The following is a 19,882-nucleotide window of genomic DNA, read 5'->3' as shown; positions in this document are numbered from 1 at the left end:
ACCGTTCCAGCAAAGGGCTTTCAAGTATAATTATAGCCCTACTTGAATTTCAGTCGCTTCTCCAACCATGCTGAATTCCCCCAAAATATCTGTGGTGCTGGCATGATATATTTAGCTTAAAGAACAGATCGTCCTGGTAACCAGATTAGGAAATGCGTAGGACAAACCTGGTAGAATTTTTTCAGTGTATATTAATTCTTCCAACTGGGCCCAAGATCTTCCACGGCTCATAAGCACTTTAGGAAGCGTGTTGTTGGTGCCACATCCCTTGCCCTCCCCCTGTTTTCCCTTGACCTGATGCACGTGGTCACAACAGGTTGCTGCTGGGCTGAACTGGTCCACAAATACCATTGTGAGAGTGCTGTTTGTTTACACAGCTACACAAACCCCGGCAGGACAGAGCCTTGGAGACACGCAGAGCTGGCTCCCCGCGGCACAGGCCTTCAATTAGGAGGCGCAGGCGGGTGTCCTGGCTGTGCTCGTGGTATGTAGAGGAACAGGAGAGCTCTCTGGGCAGGCTCCCCACCCGGTGTGGGCATCGCCTTTCTCAGATGGTATCAGCCTCCCTGGTAGGAATTAGGCAGGCAGGGAATGTGCTATTTATTTATTTTCTTCATAATTTATTTCAAGGGGACCCTTGAGATTCTAGTATGGACCATTGAAGTCTTGGGGGTTTTGCAGCTAAGCGTTAGCAGCTCTTGCCACAACTCTAAAACTTGGGTAAACCCCTTCACCCAGCTCTTTGCGACTGTCGTGGTCGGGCAGAGGGCAGAAGGAGACGCTGCTGATGCCGTGCTGAGCCCAGCATCCTCGCTCCCTTCCCTGATGGGATTTGTGACCTCTCACCTGTTGTAATGGGAAGTTCCATCTCAATAGGAGGAACTTCTTTACTTCAAAGTACAGGAACAGGCTGCCCAGGGAGGGTGGGGAGTCTCCTTCTCTGGAGATAGTCAAAACCCACCTGGACGCGACCCTGTGCAACGTGCTCTGGGTGACCCTGCTTTGGCAGGGTGTTGGACTGGATGATCTCCAGAGGTCCCTTCCAACCCTTAACCCTTCTGGGATTCTGTGATTTTGTAATGGGTGGTGGTGGGGAGAGGGACACATGGATGTACCAAAAAGGCTTGCAGAGGAATCCACAAGGATCTGAGAGCTTCCCATGAAGATTTGCTGATGCTCACAAGGCTCAATCCTAATTTTCTTTCTGTGTTCAGGGCAGTTGTATCTCCCTGTTATAACTAAAGTCATTTGCTCCTCCTTAAGCTTACAAGGATGGACAGATAGCTCCAGCAGTGGATGCTGCATGAGGCGGAGAAGTCAACTGGAAGGAATGGGTTGGTCAAGCGGCTTGAATATTAACTTGACACCTAATTATATCCTCTGGGCTTATTTTTCCATCCTGTCATACCCCGGTCTGTGTGCAGTTTCTGGGAGTGTGGTAGGTTGTGTAGCTATCTGAATCCAGTCACTCTCCAGTAGACACTGGGGATTAAATTAACAGTTGTAAAAACTCTCCTGGCCCTGGTGCAGAAAGTAGCATCTCCTTAATGGTCATATTAAACGGAGCAGTATAGGTTAATCCTGTTTAGGTTTGAAGACAAAGGAGGTCTTTGGCCCAAGGGAGTATTTACTCAAATTGATCGCTCTTCTGGAATTGAATTTAACCCCACAATTCTTGTGATGGCACCTGCACTGTCTCTGCTTGAACAGAATTGGCTTTTTTCAACCTGATTCATATCCTGGCATTTCTTTAAAGCACAGAACACCTCTGACCAGTTTCCACACCCAGCTCCTTAAGTTCAATCTCTTACAGGCTTTCTCCTCTGAGGAAGAACTCAGTAGCCCAGCTGGGCTTAGTTTATGGCATCTGACAAGACCACAACCTGAACTAGGACTTTAACAACATCCTCAACTAACCGACCCCGCTTGTTCTTTAGTCCCCCAGGTCCTCAAGAGCTGCACTGAGTTCATTGAGAAGCATGGCATTGTGGACGGGATCTATCGGCTGTCGGGGATCGCCTCCAACATCCAGAAGCTGCGGTAAGGGCGCTGCGTTCGACAACTGCGTTGGCACGGGACGAGCAAGGCGGGCGCCGGGTTCAAAGGCTGGGCTTGCTGGGCCAGAGTGGTCCAGCAGCTTCGAGGTGGGCGTGCAGTCAGGCTGGATGGTGCGCAGGGTTTGTCACCGTTTTGGAGCAACTCAGGGTTGTTCAGTGGAGTTAATTCTGCAGGAAGTTTTCCTTCAGGGTAGAGTATCGGAAGGCTCTGGGACTGTGGTGTCGCTGTGCTGTCACATTGCATTCCTGTTTCCTCTTGCTCCCGGAGCCCTTCTGAGCAGCTGATATTTCTCCTTGCTGCGTTGGACTCCGATTAATTGGCAACACGCAAAGAATCCTTGCATAACTCTGGGTGGGTGGCATTGCCGTGCTGTGCAGGGAAGGGCTAGGTGTGCGTCCTCCCCCGTTAAGAGCCGTTCTCATCGCAGTAAATGGTCCTTATCCTTCTGTGAGGCTGGTTTTCCTCCCATCATTGGTGTGCATTTTTCTGTTGTGAAGGGACTGAGAGAACCTAGTGGGATGTGACTAATCCCGGTGTTGATCCTAGCGTTGATCCTAGGCCCGCGGCCTCAGAGAGGCAGCCAAGGGGTATTTTCCATGTGCAGGATATCCTTTTGGTACCAGCTGTTCCCACGTTCAGGGGACGGGTTTGAGCCGGTACAGTGGCTGTACAAACCCCTGGATGGATGGGCTTGTTCTGGTTCAGCTTAATCCTGTTTCTCATCACAGCAAGTCCTGTTTTAAAAAGCTGCTCCCGAGGCTTTGATATGCCGGCTCCAAAGCTCTGATTGTAGCTGTTGCCCACAGCACTCTTGGCTGAATAAAACATTTGCCCTTGCTTCAGTTACATCCCTTTAATTCCCCATTTTGACTTGTGCTGGACCATCTTTCTGATCACTGCCCTAGTCCATTTTTTCCCTTTGTGTTGCCAAGACCATTTTCTCCTTCACTGTTTCCCAAAGGTGCTTTAAAAATGGTTTTCTAAAACGTCAATGGCATCGTTCCCTGGTATAGTAGAGAGAATGAAGTGACAGCCTGTTGTTCCATTTTCTGAGATGTTCAAAGACAAAAGGAAGGGAGTACATGGCATGACTTGCAGACACTCTCCCTGTTGTTCTTCTAAATCACTACAGCTTTTCCTAAGTGTTTGATTCATGTAGGACACGTTGCATTGCTGCAGTTTCCAGCTATATAAACAAATCATTAGGCTTATTTCAAAGCTAGGGCTGGAGTATCCTTATAAATGAGTCACTGCTCTTAAGTTTCACATAGAAGAATTGCATCTCGTGGATTTAAAGTGCTTTTTGGTTGGAGAGAAAGTTATAAAATTTATTCCACATGGGAGATTTACTCCAGGACAGAGGTTGGCTCTGAGCAGCGCAGCGGCCGCATTTATTTGGCTGGTAGGCAAAGCAGCGAGTGCTGAGTTAGTGTGTGTGTCCCTGTCGTCTGGCTCTGGCTTTTTTTTTGAGAGACTGTGAAGTTGGATTCTTCTACTAACAAAATCTTCCTTTGGGGTCAAAAGAAATAACATGTAGTTCTTGAAACAGCCAGTGCAGAGAGAAAAAAGGCTGATTGTGGGGCTTCCCTTTCTTCATGCCATATTCTGCTGCTGCAGGGACAGGTCTCTGCCAGGGTGTGAGATTTATTCCTAGGGACGATGTACTGGAGTACCAGGAGCACTGGAGCAGGGCAGGATATGGCCAGAGAATTTCAGCCAAGGCTGAGTGTATTTCTGTGGGGTGAGTTGGTGTCTTTCCCTCATCTCCCTTCTGAGCTCTCTCTTGCTCTGTGGAGCCAAGTGGAGGAAATGTTTCTCTCCCAGATATGAGTAAGGGCTGAGTCAGGACGTGCCTGTGGGAGCTGTATGTACTGAGCACTGAGGGCTGGGGCAGAGACCTTTCCTTCTTTCTTCTGTGCCGTCTTTGGGATGAGGAGCTGGGGTGGACTCTTCATGCTCTTGTCTGAAGAAGTAGAAACCTGGCTTCCCTCACGCAGCCGTTATCTCTAGGGGGAGGAAGGAGCTCCTTCCTGATCTTGGAGGGGACGTACGGTTGACCTCTGTAGTTACAAATACGCCCGGTGCCTTGGACACGGGTACAAACTGGTTCCATCCCGTAGGCAGAGAGAAGCAAGCTCAGTGTTGGAGCTGTGCTGAAGGCACGTTGTATCTTCTGTGTTACAAATTGCCTGGCTTGGATGGGGGAGAGGCCAGGGATGTTGCCACCAAGCCCCCGATGCTGTGGTTGTAGTGTAGACAGGATGACTCCCTGCGTCGATGATTGATAAGCGGTTTTGGTTGATAGCTTAAAGACCCTCGTAGGGAATCTGAGCTTCAGGTAGAGCAGCCGTGTTCTCGCAGCTCCCTGTGCCCTCACTCACCGTGCTCGCCCCTGCAAATCTGTCCTGCTAATCTGAAACAGCACTTTCCATGCACATATTCCAGCAGCGAGCCAGCCCTTGGCCTTCTAAGCTCAGCTTTTATTTCATAAATGTTTGTGATTTTGGTTTGTCTCTCTCTGAAAACCAAGGGAGTGCTCAGGGATTTTTCTTCATGTGGTTCCTGGCTCTCGTCACCCTGTAGCAGAGGCTCAGCTCACCAACTCGTCCCCGAGGAGTTGCTGCACACGCTGGTTTCCATGTGCAGCAGCTGCCCATGGCACTGCTGTTCAGCAGCGCTTTATCGCTTCCCTTTCCAGGCCTCTGAAATGCAAAGGGACAGCAGCTCCCAGTCACAGCCCTTGGGACTTACAGATCCAGATTGTCTCCATGGTCTTGGAAGACGTTCTCTGAAGGCTTTGTGAAAAGCTCTGTTGCAGCAAAAGAGGTTGCAGACGAGCCAATATCAGGTGTAAAACTAACTGAAACTGCCTTATTAGGGGAAAAAAAAAAGTCTCATTTTTGGAAAAATCCATCTAGCAACACCCCAGCCGTCGGTCGTGTGGCTTTGGTGACTATTTTTTCCTGTAAATCAGGAAACGCTTGCTTTTCTTGAGTGTAACTTGCGCTGGGTTTTCTTTTGTTCCTCTTTTTCAAACCCCTTTGCCCATTTTCCTGTTCTCCTTTCCAGCCACGAGTTTGACTCCGAGCAGATTCCTGACTTGACAAAGGATATTTACATCCAAGACATTCACTGCGTGGGCTCCCTCTGCAAGCTGTACTTCCGCGAGCTCCCGAACCCTCTGCTGACCTATCAACTCTACGAGAAGTTCTCCGTAAGTACAAGCCAATGCCTTTCACTTTCCACTTCAGCGTGACTTCATCTCCACAGGTTGGACAGAGCAGCACCAAAATGGACCCAGCAGCAAGCTGAACCTGTCTTCCACACACTTTGTGTCTTACTTCTGATAAGTTGGGGTTTTTAGAGAGAGGAGAAGCGTGTATCTCAGTAGCCTCACACCGGTGTGGTTTGTGCTACCCACACCCCCAATTCCCACCGCTGCCGTTTCAAACGTGTGTTGGTGTCCCAGGTTTGAGCTCCCTTTTCTGGTTCCCCTTCAGTTCTACTCCCCCACGCCTCACCACAGTGATTCCACTTTTGGGACCCCATAGAAGGTGACTGGGACACCAACAATGCTTGTAAGACTTTCCCTAGGGTTTGCCATGCCCCAGTGTTTTCTCCAACAGGAGTGGGATTAGAAATGCTACTCGGAGCTGAACGCCCTCTGCAAGGAATTTCTCTGTACAATTCAGCTATAACATGGCCCAGATTTTTATTTTTGTGGCCTTTCTCACATGATCTGTGTGCTGCTCTGTCAGAAAGGGTCATTAGACGTTGGAAGGGGCTGCCCAGGGAGGTGGTGGAGTCACCGTCTCTGGAGGGGTTTAAGAAAAGACTGGACGTGGCACTTAGTGCCCTGGTCTAGTTGACATGGTGGTGTCAGGGCAATGGTTGGACTCGATGATCTCAGAGGGCTCTTCCAACCTCATTGATTCTGTGATTCTGTCCCCAAGAGACAGACGCCTCCACAGGTAAAGAGCAACAAAATCCACCTCACAACTGAAGACCAGCACATGGGCCACGTGGTTCAGGATGCTCTGGCAGGTATCTAGGTTTATTTGCAGCTAAACCCCTTCCTGCCTTGTTCCAGGACGCCGTTTCTGCTGCTACAGATGAAGAACGGTTGGTTAAAATCCATGATGTCATCCAGCAGCTGCCCCCTCCTCACTACCGGTCAGTGCAGCCTTTCCTCTCGTTTATATTTTAATTAGCTCATTACCAGACAATCACTGTGTACTTTGCATAGTCTTGACTTTCTTGGAAGCTACATATAGGAGCCAAATATAAGCTTGTTATGTCAGAAGTGCCTGATAGTAGAATAATTATTATATGGTGGTTAAAAATCACCGACTAATTATAATAATATATTCTAAATACTTAGTATTAATAAGTAATTGGTGATACATGGTAATGAGTCTTGACTGAGTATAACAACATTTTAATGGTCCTTCGTGTTAAAAATTGTGGCAGGGTTTGGTAAATAGGTGTCAGACTAAAAAGTATATGGTGATTGATATTAATTGATAATTAATTATAAAACCATATGTTATGCCAGTGATGGGTGTAGACAGTAGTTGGCATCTAATGGGGATACTCGGGGATGGTCGTGGTTGTTTATGGTCGCTAAGGAGCCACCAGTGATGACCACAGACAGTAGTTGGTAGTTGGCATCTACTGGGGATGCTTGGGGATGTTTGGGCATACTTGGGGACACTTAGGGACACTTGGGAATGCTTGGGGATACTTAGGGACACTTGGGGATGCTTGGGGATACTTGGGAATGCTTGGGGACACTTAGGGACACTTGGGGACGCTTGGGGGTACTTGGGGACGCTTGGGGATACTTGGGGACACTTGGGGACGCTTGGGGATGTTTGGGGATGCTTGGGGACACTTAGGGACACTTGGGGATGCTTGGGGACACTTAGGGACGCTTGGGGATGCTTGGGGTTGGTCGTGGTTGTTTACGGTCACTAAGGAGCCACCAGTGATGGCTGCAGACAGTAGCTGGTAGTTGGCATCTACTGGGGATGCTTGGGGACACTTAGGGATACTTGGGGACACTTAGGGACGCTTGGGGACGCTTGGGGATGCTTGGGGATACTTGGGGACACTTGGCGATGCTTGGGGACACTTGGGGACACTTAGGGACACTTGGGGATGCTTAGGGACACTTGTGGATCCTTGGGAACACTTAGGGATACATGGGGACACTTGGGGATACTTGGGGACGGTCGTGGTTGTTTACGGTCACTAAGGAGCCACCAGTGATGGCTGCGGACAGTAGTTGGCAGTTGGCATCTACTGGGGATGCTTGGGGACACTTGGGGATGGTCGTGGTTGTTCATTATTGTAATGTATGTTAATTTGCATCACCAGTTATGATTCTGCCCCCTGAGTGGCCAGTTGTAACAGATACAGTTATTTACATATTGATAACTGAGGTTTGCTTGAAAAAGGAAAAAAATACTTTATTGTTCTGCTACTCTGCGATGAGAAGTTCCGTGCTGGTGGCATTGAGGTTATTCCTGACCACCTCCCTGTTAGCTGCGCGCCCCACCCAGTGTAATCATTTCCTGAAGACAACTTCACCATCACTCTTGGGGTGCATCGTTGAACATTTTTTTCTGGGAGCTGTCAAACCAAAAGAAAACAATGAACTGGGGGTTGTTCTGTAAATGGTGGCGCAGCTTTGCTCATTGGTGCTGAACATTTGCCCACCTCCTGTTTTCCAGGACACTGGAGTTCCTGATGAGACATTTAGCTCGGCTGGCTGATTACTGCTCCATCACAAACATGCACACGAAGAACTTGGCAATCGTCTGGGCTCCAAACCTCCTCAGGTACTCTCCCCCCACCCCATTTCAATACAAGTTTATATATTTATAAAAACCAGACAAATACCTGTTCTCCAGAAAATCAGCAGGTGAGAAAGAGATCTTACTTTCATCCATCCAACGTGCTCTCCTCCTCCTGTCACCTTTCTAAAGCTCCTGAACCAGTGCTGTGAAATAGCCCCCGCTGGTCAGTGGAACCACCCCCAGAGAACACCCCACTATTATCATGTCTCACCAAACTGCACTTCAGTAGTGGCAAGGAAGGATTCCCTCAAACCTCTTTTCTAGATGATAATTTCCCTGCTCCTCGTTAGATGTCCTTGATCATCCAAGAAAATTTGTTCAGTGGCATCACTAATTTCCCATTGCATAAGTCTCTAAAGTCTAATTTGACAGCTTTTGGCTGCAAAAAATCAGCCTTATGGAAATAACCTTGGATAAATTTGTCCCCTAAAATTTGTTTTGAATGTGCTTGATAGGGTAGTTTAGAATTAATAGTGTCATTTAAAAATTTGCTTTAAAAGAAGAAAAAAAGTCTCCCTGGCCTCTGTTGTACTGATTTTCTGGACTGCTTTTGTTACCAACCTGAGAAATCCGAGGCACAGATTCCCCTGTGTGCAGTCCAAGCTCTTTTCTCCTTTCTGGCCGTTCACCCACAAGCAAATGATCTCGTTTGAGTTTGCTTTTGTGAATATTGGGGTACTTGCTGAGCGGGATCAGTTGGAGACATTCCCTGCTGGAGGGAATTGACCTGCTGCCGCTCACAGCATCTGGAAATAAGAACAAAGAGCTCCCGACTTGGTGTCTGCAGTTTTACCTCGATCTGGACCTGCCACACGCTCCTTTTTCTTCCAGACCCAGCGTCCCTCTTGCCGTTTCAGTCAGGCTTAAACCTGAAACCAAAATCTAGATATAAATCACTACAGTCAGTGTGATTTGTGTAATGCTGTGGCAAGATTTCATCTCCTAACTGCCCCTAAGGTCTTGTCTGCCCGAGCAACCAGGCACAACAGCTCAGTGCACGCCAAAGCCTTACCCAAAAGGAGCGTATCTTCCCATGGTCTTCTGGATGTTCACATTTCATTTAATCTGCCTTTTCTTCAGGTCAAAGCAGATCGAGTCTGCCTGCTTCAGTGGAACAGCTGCCTTCATGGAGGTGCGCATCCAGTCGGTGGTTGTGGAATTCATCTTGAACCACGTGGACGTCCTCTTCAGTTCCAAACTCAGCTCGGTCATACGAGATGGAGCAGGTGCGTGGCTTCCTCCTCTGCTTTACCTTGATCAAAAAAGGTAGCAGACACTTAACGGGTATCTATGCCTCCCCTGGGACATTTCAAATATGTTTTTACTATAACCAAGAGGACAGATTTCCAGGGGAATAATGTTAGGACCTGCCAAATACAGCCTGCTTTTAGAAATTGCTATCAGTACCTCTCTTAGAAGCCAAAGGTGCTCTACAGGAGTGCACATCTTAACGTTTGGCTGCTACTTTTAAGTCCTAGCACTGAGAAATTGTAAGCTCTCTGTACTCAGTGATGTTGACACTAAGAAACTTAGTCTGGCTCTTAACAGGGAGTGTTTTGACATCTGCTCTCCTGGTTATTTCTTCTGCCTAGTCTATGGGTTGGTTAGTAGGGCTGTCCAGCCCCATGGCTCAGTCTGCACTGGCCCTACAGCTCTTGCCCACTTCTCTGCTCCTGTTGCTGATCTGTGGCTTTAGGATGAGGCATGAACTGTGACTGTGCCCAACCCTGGAGCACTGGAACCATCATTCAGCCTTGGAACCTACAAATTCCCTTGAGTAACTGCTAAGATCATAAATGTACCTGTTCCATTGAAAACGAGCAGAGTTGCACCAGGAAGAAAGTTTACTCTGTGTGTTAAATCAACCAACGTGGATACCACAAGCTCTTAGTACTCAAAAGCAGCATTAAGTGTGCACCATCTGCTCTGCTAACCTGCCCTTCCTATGAAACGTGCACTGTCAGTGCAGGTACCACTACCTGTGGAGCACAGATAGCTGGTTTTGCAGTATATTTGCTGCTCCCCACTTTTACACAAGCCCTGCCTCTGCTTTGGATAGCAGAGTTGCTCTAAGTCCAGCTTTTGTTCCTACTGGAAGGCAATTTTGAGTCAACAGGAGCCAGAGGTTAGCTTGGCTGCACAGTAATAGCCCACAGCAGGCTGAGCTCTGCCAGGGGCAGATAAGCATGCTAAGAGTCCGAGCCAAATGATTATCCAGGCTTAGAATGGGCCATGTAAACTCGGCTAATTGTTTAATGACTTGGTCATTTGCATTTGGTGTGCTTTGACACAAAACTGGCCCGGAGAAGGGTCAGGCGATTTCACAGCGTAGCAGCTAAGTGCAGGAGTGCTGTGCTACAGCGAGGCAGCATCCTCCTCAGTGCTTCCAGAGCCTCTGGTTTGGAGCACAGCTTCTCACCTGAAGCTGAGAAGAGCACAAGAGGTGCAAGGGGTATTCCCAGGCCTGCTTTAAGCCATTCCAGGGTAGGCTATTGCAGAGGGAGCCAGAACCCAAACTTCCACTGGGGCAGCATTTACAGCTGACAAACACACACCAGGCTGCACAGGCTTTACACACGAGCTGTGATGCTGAAGGGAGAGTAGGAATAGAACCAACCAGGATGTTGATGTGATGACACACTTCCCCCCACACCCTTTAACTCCTGTGAGAATAACCACATAAATACTCGCACCATAAACAACGGCAAACAAAAGAGCTGCTCTTCCAACAGGCTCCTTGTGCTCTGCTGGAGCCGTCTCCTCTACGCTGCAAGCTGATCCTAGCAGCAGGAGGCAACATCAACTACTTTAACAAAAATTGAAGTGTTCATCTCCAAAAACAAGACACACAGACCCAGAGTTTTTATCTCTCTGCTGCTGTTTTCTCATTCTCCCTGTTGCCTGTGGTTTTCCCTTACAGGGCACAGTTCTTTGTCACGGCCCAAGTCTCTGTTGGTGTCCTCTCCTTCTACAAAGCTGCTCACGCTGGAGGAGGCACAGGCACGGACACAAGCCCAGATCAACTCTCCCATCGTGGCAGACAGCAAATACATAGAAGTGGGAGAAGGCCCTGCAGCTTTACAGGGGAAATTCCACACGGTCATAGACTTCCCAGCCGAAAGGTAGAGACGAGTTTCCTTTCCAGCATGTGTCATAACTGGGGTTTTTTGATTACAGAACAAACTTGCCCATACTGACTTACACTAGTCGTACATAAAGTATTTATTGTAGCCAGTTTTCCACCTGCTTTGGACTCGGTGAGGATCCAGCGTACATCAGTTGTCTGGTGGACTTAGTTTAGCCATACAACTTCTGCGCCACTCCCCCCTTTTTAGCAGGGTTATCATTAAATGTGTAAAGCCACGTTGTATGCCCTGCCTGTAGATGCCTGTACTAGTCATGTGCATGGAAATGTAAACAAGCTGAACACCTGGAAACATTGGGGTTTTCCAGATTTCAGGATGAAGTACCTGTAACAAATCCAGGTTCCCCTCAAAGTGGAGCAGTTGGTCAGACTTGATGACACTAGCAATTAAACATGGCAGTGGGAGGAGGCAAATGTGATTTTACAGCATGAGTAAGAGATGCTTTTGAATACCTTTTATGGCTGCACAGCTCCTCAGAGAACTGGGGCATCTGCCAGCGAAATAAAAGCCATCCCTTAGCTGCTGTACTGTGCAAGTGCGGAGCCTCTGCTCACCTGCATTGCACCTGCTTTGCATAGTTGGATGGAATTTACCCAGCAAGGCTTTAGGGCCGAGCTATAAGACTGAAAACATCCCCAGCTATTTAAAAGAGAGTTTCTAAGCTTGCTTTCAGCAGAAACCAGATAGTGCTAACAACCACCAACCAGTAGCAGGAACTAAATGCCGATTCCCCCTCCAACAATTTGCTCTGTGTTCTCTCTCCAGAAAAAGACCGCCCAGCAAGATGAAGAAGTCGCCAGTTGGCAGCTGGCGTTCCTTCTTCAACCTGGGCAAATCCTCGTCCGTGTCCAAACGCAAACTCCAGCGCAATCCCAGCGAGCCCTCCGAAATGAAAGCCATCGCCCTGGCAGGTAAGGCTGCAAATCCACCTTCCAAAAAACTGGCAATTTCAACAGTTTCACCAATGCAGAATTCCTGTTTGCGGCATGCTTTTATCTCCTTCTAGCGTCCGAGCCATGCATAACACCTTCAGTTAGCTGCTGGCTGTCCTACATGGATCTCGCGTTAGCTCAAGAGCTGAACCTGCTAGAGCACACAACTCAAACGCGTTTCTCAGAGTAGCTTTTGAAAGACACTATGTGGGCACCACTCTAATAAGTCTCACAATAATTCCTTCTGACACTTTTATTATGAAAAAAGAATACACTTGTGGCTCCCTTTGCTGCTCTCAAAAGACACACAATTAAACTAAGTCCTATTGCACAGACACATTCACCCCAAGCGCTGCACCAGTGTAACAAGAAGGCATCCAACAACCTTTTGTAGCTGCATCCAACGTACACAGACTGAATTCTCAGCCCTTTCCATGTATAGTTTACTGTCTCTTTCCAAGTTTAAAAACAGCAACAATATGTTTTTGCGGTAAAACACACCACAAATCCCTAAACGTGGGCCAGTGAGGACTTTTATCCCATCTTCTTCCTGGCGCCATTTTCAAATTATAACCCTCGTAGTCTTCAGTATAATAAAGACATGATATAAATGCCCTTTAAGACTCTCTCCTTGGAGCACTGAAGTCATTCTTCCTTAGTGCACTTAAACAGAGTTGTGTAAATGTTACTTTCTTCCCCTTTATAAGGGTTTTTGCTGGCAGGAGCCAACCAATTATCCCAGGTACATCCAGACAGAGTCTGGAGAAGGGTGATGTGTGGAGCTGTTTCCCAACCTGTCATATGCAGCAGTTACCATTTTGGTAGGTTACTTTTCCCCAGTCTGTATCAAAACTTGATTCCCTCTCTTGTGACGGCCTCTTGCCTGGTAGGATTAGCATCACAGGGGGAAAGGGACCTCTGTAGGCCAGGCTCCCGTGCAAACCAGGACTACATCTCTCTTACACAGAAACCCATTGATGTTTTCCTGCCACCATTACACAGCCAAACATCACCCACTGCTATAATTCAGCTTTTCACTGTCTCGGTTGCATTTCCTTAGGTGGACGAGGAGACAGCGGGACCCTTCGCTCAGCCAAGAGCGAAGAATCGCTCACCTCTCTGCACGCCGTTGATGGTAAGACAAAAGTTCACCTGCACTTTTAACGTGTGTGGATTAGAAAAGGCAGTTTGACATTACTGACTGCTGATATTCAACAGGGCAGGTTTTCCACCCCTCCAGTAACAGCTGGACTTGCTAATTAACGACACAGCTTACAGCTGCCCAACCCAGATGGGGGTCACAGAGAAATGCTCTTCATGGCTTTGTTTGCCTTCTAAGGTAAAAAAAGCAAACCTCTTGCTTTTGTATAGCAGGTGTTCATGCCTTGCCATCTCTCCTTTATATTCTAAGGTGGAAAAGATGGCACTGGGAAGGAAAACACTTTCTGAGAAAGCCTTAGGTCTACAGCACACTGAAACTGGTTTTGCTTTTGCACACAGCTTAGTTTCAGACGAAATCAGACCTGACAACTGCTGTAAAAGAGTTTGAGCAAACGTAACAAACTGTGCCTGCTAACTACGTTACTTTTATGTTTAAAGTCAGCAGGTGAGCATCTTGCACACTGCCTTAAGGCTACTTCAGAAACACCACCGAACCATCACCTCCTGGACAGTAAGACTTTGACACTAACTCATACCTATCTGCTCATTCCTAGGTGAATCTAAACTGTTTCGACCCAGGAGACCTCGGTCCAGCAGCGATGCATTGTCTGCTTCCTTCAATGGAGAGCTCTTAGGAAACATGAATCGCTGCAATTCTTACGACAACCTTCCCCACGACGACAGTGATGGGGACGAGGGGCTCATCCACGTTCCTGCCCTGATTTCTCCTCGATCTGCTGAAGACGTTGACCTGAGCCCACCGGATATCGGAGTCGCTAGCCTGGATTTTGACCCCATGTCTTTTCAGTGCAGCCCACCCCAAGCAGAGTCCGAGTGCCTGGACAGCAGTACCTCCCTGCTGGAGTCGGTCAGCATAACTAAGGAGAAGCCAAGCCTACTAAAGAAGGATTTAGAATCAGGCAGCCAGTCCCAGACACCAGGCAGTGCCACGAGCTCTGAGCCAGTCTCCCCTTTCCAAGAGAAGATGAGTCCCTTCTTTACTCTGGACCTGAGCCCAACCGAGGAGAAGGCCTGCAAACCCCACGCCTTCTCACCCAAGATGGGGCGAAAGCCCATCAAATCCCCGCCGCTGCCTACATCAGAACCCGTCTCCTTCGCGCTGCCCGGCCGCATGTCAGAAGCCATCGGAGGAGCGCCCGTCACATCCAGAAACTCCTCTGCTTCCAGCTGGAGCAAAGGGATTGGCGTCACCGAAATCACAAACAGGTCCCCAACCCAGATGTCCTTACCCCTGAAAAACAGTGAAACAGGAGCAGGGGAAGGAGCCCACCAAGAGCTACAGCATGCCCAGCTAGTGGCTGCTGGCAAGCCAGAGTTGCCAGAAGAAGGGGAGAGACCAATGTCAAGCAGTCAGAATAAGACTGTCCCCACTGGACACACACAGCCAGGTACAGTGCATTTTCCTCCATTCTTTCTTTAAGTTCCAAAGGGGACCTGCTCTCAGAAACGTCCTCCTCTGCGTGCCTTTTAGGAGAGGGGATTGCCCGTCAGTTCTGATCACAAGTGTCTTGCAGGGCTGTGCAGATCAGTAAGGTCTTAACCTCTGCCTTCTCCCTACATCACACATATATCAGATAATTTTCCATAATACTTTATATACCACTTTTTTTTTCCTCCCAGTCCTGTCATACGTGAAAATCTATAGCATGTCCTTCTAAATCATTTCAGTCAATAGACCATCTAAGGCTTTTCTTTTTTAAATTAAAAAAATCTGCCAACACTTGAAGAAGGGACCTTTTCGCCTAAAACCTTATGATCAAAATTGTGTAAGGGTATCTCATTCTCTGCTACCTACTTCCTACCTCTCTAGAAATGCAAGAGGAACCTTTAGACAATCTCTTGTGTTTTCTTCCTTTTTGTCATGAACTGCTGTGCTGTTGAGCAGCGTTTGCATGCGAGACACATCGGAAGGAATTGCCACTGTGAAAGTGGGGAAAGCATCTTATTTTTTTATAATACTCATTAAGGGTAGGTCACTCTCCTTCTTGGGTAACATAAAATCACTCTCTCTCTCAATTTTCCCCCCATTAGGAGCAGTTGCCCTCGACTCCCCCCAGGATCCTGTTCCCGTCAGTTCTGTGTCTCTTATCCCTCCTCCTCCTCCGAAAAACGCAGCGCGCATGCTAGCCCTAGCGTTAGCCGAGTCCGCACAGCAAGCGTCCGCTCAGTCTCAGAAAAGGCCAGGAGATGCTCATTCTGAAAGCACAAATTATGGAGAGGCTGAAGCTGTCACAGCTCTAGAAAAGCTCCATCTCTCCGCTGGTGCTCCAGACAAGCTCCACCTCTATACCAGTCTGCCCGAGAACCGACTTCACTTCCAGACTGGTGCACCAGTAGAGCAGGATTTCCAAGGTAGCAGCACACCCGGGGAGCAGACCCACCCGCCCGGTGCGCCTGGAAACCGGGACCCCCCACCTCTCCACACTGGCATGCCTGGGGACATGCCTGGTAGCAGAGATGCAGAGCAGGAGCAGTCCAGCTTCCATCCTGGGAAACCGGGGGACAAAGACCACTTCCCCTCCCACGCTGGGGACTGGGAGCACACACCCCACCACACTCCAGGTGCACTGCCTGACTGGGAACCACCCACACCAGACTTGTCTGTAGATAAGCCCCACCTCCATGCATGCATGTCTGGGGACAAGCACCACATTCCTGTCTGCACAGCTGATGACAAACTTCACTCTCCTCCTGTCCTAACTGCCGGGGAGAAAAGCACCCCGGCTTCCATACCGTATTTAACCACCATCCAGACAACAGCACCTGAGCCCACCCGTGGGCCAGCAGGTCCAGCCCCGACTCAGGCAGACGTCGCCGTCACCGCTGCACAGCGCACGCTCCCGCCCAGCCAGCCCGCCCCGCCGCAGAGGCAGGACCACCAGTCAGCGATGGGACAAGTGCCGGCGACCTCCGCAAAGGCCTCGAGCGGTTCCAACCAGGTGGGTGGACACCAGCCTTGCACGTGCTTGCAAGCGCAGCGTCCGCACATGGCTAATCTGTGGTTGGAGGAGGCTGAGCTCTGGGAGAGCTGGTCCAAATCCAAATGGGAAGAGGCAGGGGATTCACTGGTTACTGGGAATAACGCATGTCTGACACAGGCGCAGCCTTCCAGGGAAGGAATTTCCTAAGGGTACACCCCGATACACCTGCTCGCCTTGGTTTGAAGGAAAAAAGTATCTGCTGGGGTGACACACAGGGAATGCTAGTTTAGAAGTGCTCAGGAACAAGAGTTTTTGCACCCTCTCTTCGCTGAGGCTGACAATATCCTCTCCCCAAATCCTCTTTAGTAACGCAGGTCAGATTCCTGGTGCGAGTTAGACACGGAATCGTTCACTCAGAAACCCAAACTACCTGCTGCCCGTGAAGTGTGCGTGCCTGCAGCCTGTCTTGAGCACCATAGCCTCGTTTAAGGAAGGGATTTCTGTTGTGTTATACTACTTGATCTGCTCCCCAGGGCGTGAGGAGTGTAAATCCAGGTACATTTTCATTAAGAGAAGGACATTTATAAGCAGAGCACCTAACAAAACACTGTGGCAACTGTGTAAAACCTGTTGCTATAGAGACAGGCACCTCTTCCCCTTTCCCTAGTTTGACATTTGCAACAGGTCCTGACATCCCCCAGAGGCACCACGCTGCCCTTGCTGTGAAAGGGGACCTAGACATCCCTTCTCCAGCGAGCAGCACTAGCTCTCCACAGCAAACAGAAACCAGGCACAGAAAAACCTTACATTTAACTAATCCATACAAGCATCTGTGATATTTCAACCACAGAATAGGGGGGGGACACATTCTTGCCTCTGACTGCTACTGGTTTCTTCCCTATAGGTTTGGGGCACACCTGCACCTGAAAAGCCACCTGAGCCTGCTCCTGGTTTCGTCCCAGAAAGCAGTTCTACCCCCCGCTGCTCCTCTTCTGTGCCCACGGGCCACCAGAGCCATTTGGAAAAGCCACGGGAGACTACGAGGGCTCCGCCGCTGCACCTGAGGTCCGAGTCCGTCCCTACTCACTCCTCCTACAGCTTTACACCCCCTGTCCCGCCTGTGAGAACCCTGGAGAGCAAAATCGCTGCTGCCATGCACTCGAACAACACGGATGCCATCAACAACTCCAATTATCACGCCTTCCTCTCTTCCTCCATGCTGGCCTCCTCTGTGGAGGAAGCCCTGCTGCCACCACCACCGCCTCCCCCACCCAAGCACGCTTCCCTGCAGCCCGTGTACGTGCCGCACCCCAAGCCAGAGAGCATCCCCGAGCCCTCTGGGCCGGACACCTACCTGCACCACAAGTCGGCTTCCATGCACCAGTACAGGCCCGAGAGCGTTCCTCCTCACATCGCCTACCACAGCAAGCCTGACCAGCACCCACCCTACCCACCTCGGTCAGAGGCACCCGCTTCTGCAGGCACTCGCTACAACACCTACACCACCCAAGGGAAGAGCGCCTCGGCTCTCCACTCCAAGCCTCGCAGCCGGACAGAGTTTGTGTCCTCCGTGAGCCCGACGGGCCTGCGCAACGCCAGCTACGCCGAGGACGCTCCACCCTACCCCACTATCCGCCGGGTTCAGTCGCTGCACGTCCCCACCCCTGCTGCCTCCACCATCCGCTCCGTCCCCATTTCACGGACCGAGGTCCCTCCGGACGACGAGCCGGCGTACTGCCCGCGGCCCCTCTACCAGTACAAGCCATATCAGCCCCACTCCGACTACCACGTAACTCAGCTGCAGCCTTACTTTGAGAACGGGCGGGTGCATTACCGGTACAGTCCTTACTCCAGCTCGTCGGGATCCTCTTATTACACCACTGCTGATGGGAACTTTTACGACCTGGATCCCTACAGCACCGTGCGGGTCAGGCCTTTCCACCCGCTGCCCGGCCGAGACTTTGCCCCGTACGCCTCGCGGCTGCAAAGCAAAGGCCTCTACCGCTACCCCAGCCTGTCTGCGTACCCTCGGGGCGGCCTCATGAGCCACCTGGCAGGCAAAGAGCACAGCTTCATCAGCAGAGACGTGCCTCCCGCCCCGGACATCAAGCACATGTACGTGTCGTGGGACCTCGAGGACATGGAGAAGTACCGCATGCAGTCTATTCGCCGGGAGAGCCGCACGCGCCAGAAAGTGAAAGGGCCCTTGATGTCCCAGTATGATAACGTGGCTCCGCTTCTGCAGGAGGAACTGGGAGGACTGGATGTGATTCACTTACGCAGCAAATCGGATCCTGGGAAAACTGGCCTCCTCACCGTGGCGGAAGGGAAGGAGGGGAGGTACCCGGCCAAAGCGGCTACGCCCGAGGGGGACGAGCGTTACTACGTGCAGCACCCCGAGCCAGAGCTGGACAGAGCCCACTACCACGGGGCCTACGGGAACGGGCAGGCGGAGAAGCCGTCCCTCCCCCAGAAGCAGAGCAATGTCCGGAGCAGGAAGCTGCATGAGCTGGGCTGCAACACCACCGAGCACAGGACGCACTTGCAGCAGGAGGCAAGCCACAGGCAGCCTTCCGAACCCAAAAACGGGCCCCCTTACCCCGACTACAGGCCCAAAGGCGGCCCAGAGCCCTCCGAGCCCGGCAGTTACCAGCACTCGGGCGGGAAGTACATCCCGGCGAGCCAGGAGACCCTGAGACTGAACCACAAGGAGGTGAGGTTGGCAGAGGACAGGCCGGATTTGGAGCGGTCTCGAGCCAGGCCCGCCACATCCATGGAGAAACACTCCAGAGACTGCTATAAAGAAGAGGAACACGCCGCCTCTCCCATGGCACCCCCCCCCAAGCCTGAACGGAGCCACAGCCTCAGAATGCAGCACCCCGAATCCCTGGAGAGGGACTCTGCCCTCCTCTACCCGTACCAAACCCTTGGGAAACGCCAAAGCACTATGACTGTGGTGTCCCAGTACGATAATTTGGAGGATTACCATAGCATGCCTCAGCACCAAAGAGGGGGCTATGGAGGAGGAGGGGGGTTCGTGCCCCCCACTTTTACCCACGTGCACAGTAGAACTTACGCCACGGCCCTTGGCCAGGGAGCCTTCCTCCCAACGGAGCTGTGTTTGCAGAGGCCTGAAACAGAGGTCCACGTTGAGTGAGCTGGTGGGGGGGGAAGGAGGGGATAGAGTCTAAGCAGCCTCTGCTGGACAGCGGACTGTTTTATTTTTTCAGTGACGGAAAAAAAAACCAACCCCAACCCTGCCCCGATGAGCAAAGCAAACCCCCCTTGAGTCCCACCCCTACCAGCCCACCACTCACTGTTTTTATGTAGTAGAGATAGAGCTTTTTCATGTAGTTTCGAGACAACTGGAAGGATAGGGCAGGCTGTCGGCACACAGATGGTGCCAGAGAGGCCGGGCAGAGCTGAAAGAGATGCTGTTGGGGCAGGGAGGGAAGGAAAAGAGGCTTTTCCTTCTCCAGATTTGACGTTGGCAGTTCCCACCGCTTCCACACCACGCCTCCGTGTCCTGCGCATGATGGACTGTGCATGCATGTTCCCTGGGTGTAGTAAGTTGCCCTTCCCACTGCTCGTGGCCACGCAAGGGGCTCTGTGACCAAGAACCACTGTGCTGCCCCCTCTGAGGTTACACAGCAAGAGGGGGCTAAAAGCTGGGCGGGGAGGAAAGACTTCCCAAGTATTTTCTTCTGGATAAATGCTGAGGTCCTGCCTCTCCCTTGGAAATTAAGGCTTAGGCATAATAGATCCACTTTAGTTGCTTTGAG

General features: G+C 50.4%; 1 protein-coding gene across 1 annotated transcript in view; it reads left to right on the top strand.

Moving 5' to 3' along the window:
- Positions 1 to 19,455, top strand: part of ARHGAP32 (Rho GTPase activating protein 32) — a 133,740-nt gene extending 114,285 nt beyond the window's left edge. Inside the window, exons 14-24 of the mRNA XM_068418337.1 lie at positions 1,938 to 2,040; positions 5,128 to 5,272; positions 6,149 to 6,231; positions 7,794 to 7,901; positions 9,000 to 9,145; positions 10,840 to 11,041; positions 11,831 to 11,976; positions 13,058 to 13,132; positions 13,713 to 14,567; positions 15,211 to 16,118; positions 17,005 to 19,455. Of these exons, the coding sequence (XP_068274438.1) occupies positions 1,938 to 2,040; positions 5,128 to 5,272; positions 6,149 to 6,231; positions 7,794 to 7,901; positions 9,000 to 9,145; positions 10,840 to 11,041; positions 11,831 to 11,976; positions 13,058 to 13,132; positions 13,713 to 14,567; positions 15,211 to 16,118; positions 17,005 to 19,257 (5,024 nt within the window). The 3' untranslated portion in view covers positions 19,258 to 19,455. The remainder of the gene's footprint in view (positions 1 to 1,937; positions 2,041 to 5,127; positions 5,273 to 6,148; positions 6,232 to 7,793; positions 7,902 to 8,999; positions 9,146 to 10,839; positions 11,042 to 11,830; positions 11,977 to 13,057; positions 13,133 to 13,712; positions 14,568 to 15,210; positions 16,119 to 17,004) is intronic.
- The last annotated feature ends 427 nt before the right edge of the window (positions 19,456 to 19,882 follow it).

The sequence above is a fragment of the Nyctibius grandis genome, chromosome 25 (genome assembly GCF_013368605.1).
Source record: "Nyctibius grandis isolate bNycGra1 chromosome 25, bNycGra1.pri, whole genome shotgun sequence".
NCBI classification, from domain to species: domain Eukaryota; kingdom Metazoa; phylum Chordata; class Aves; order Nyctibiiformes; family Nyctibiidae; genus Nyctibius; species Nyctibius grandis.
Note: the sequence above shows the minus strand (reverse complement) of the source record. Positions and strands in the feature narration are given on the sequence as shown.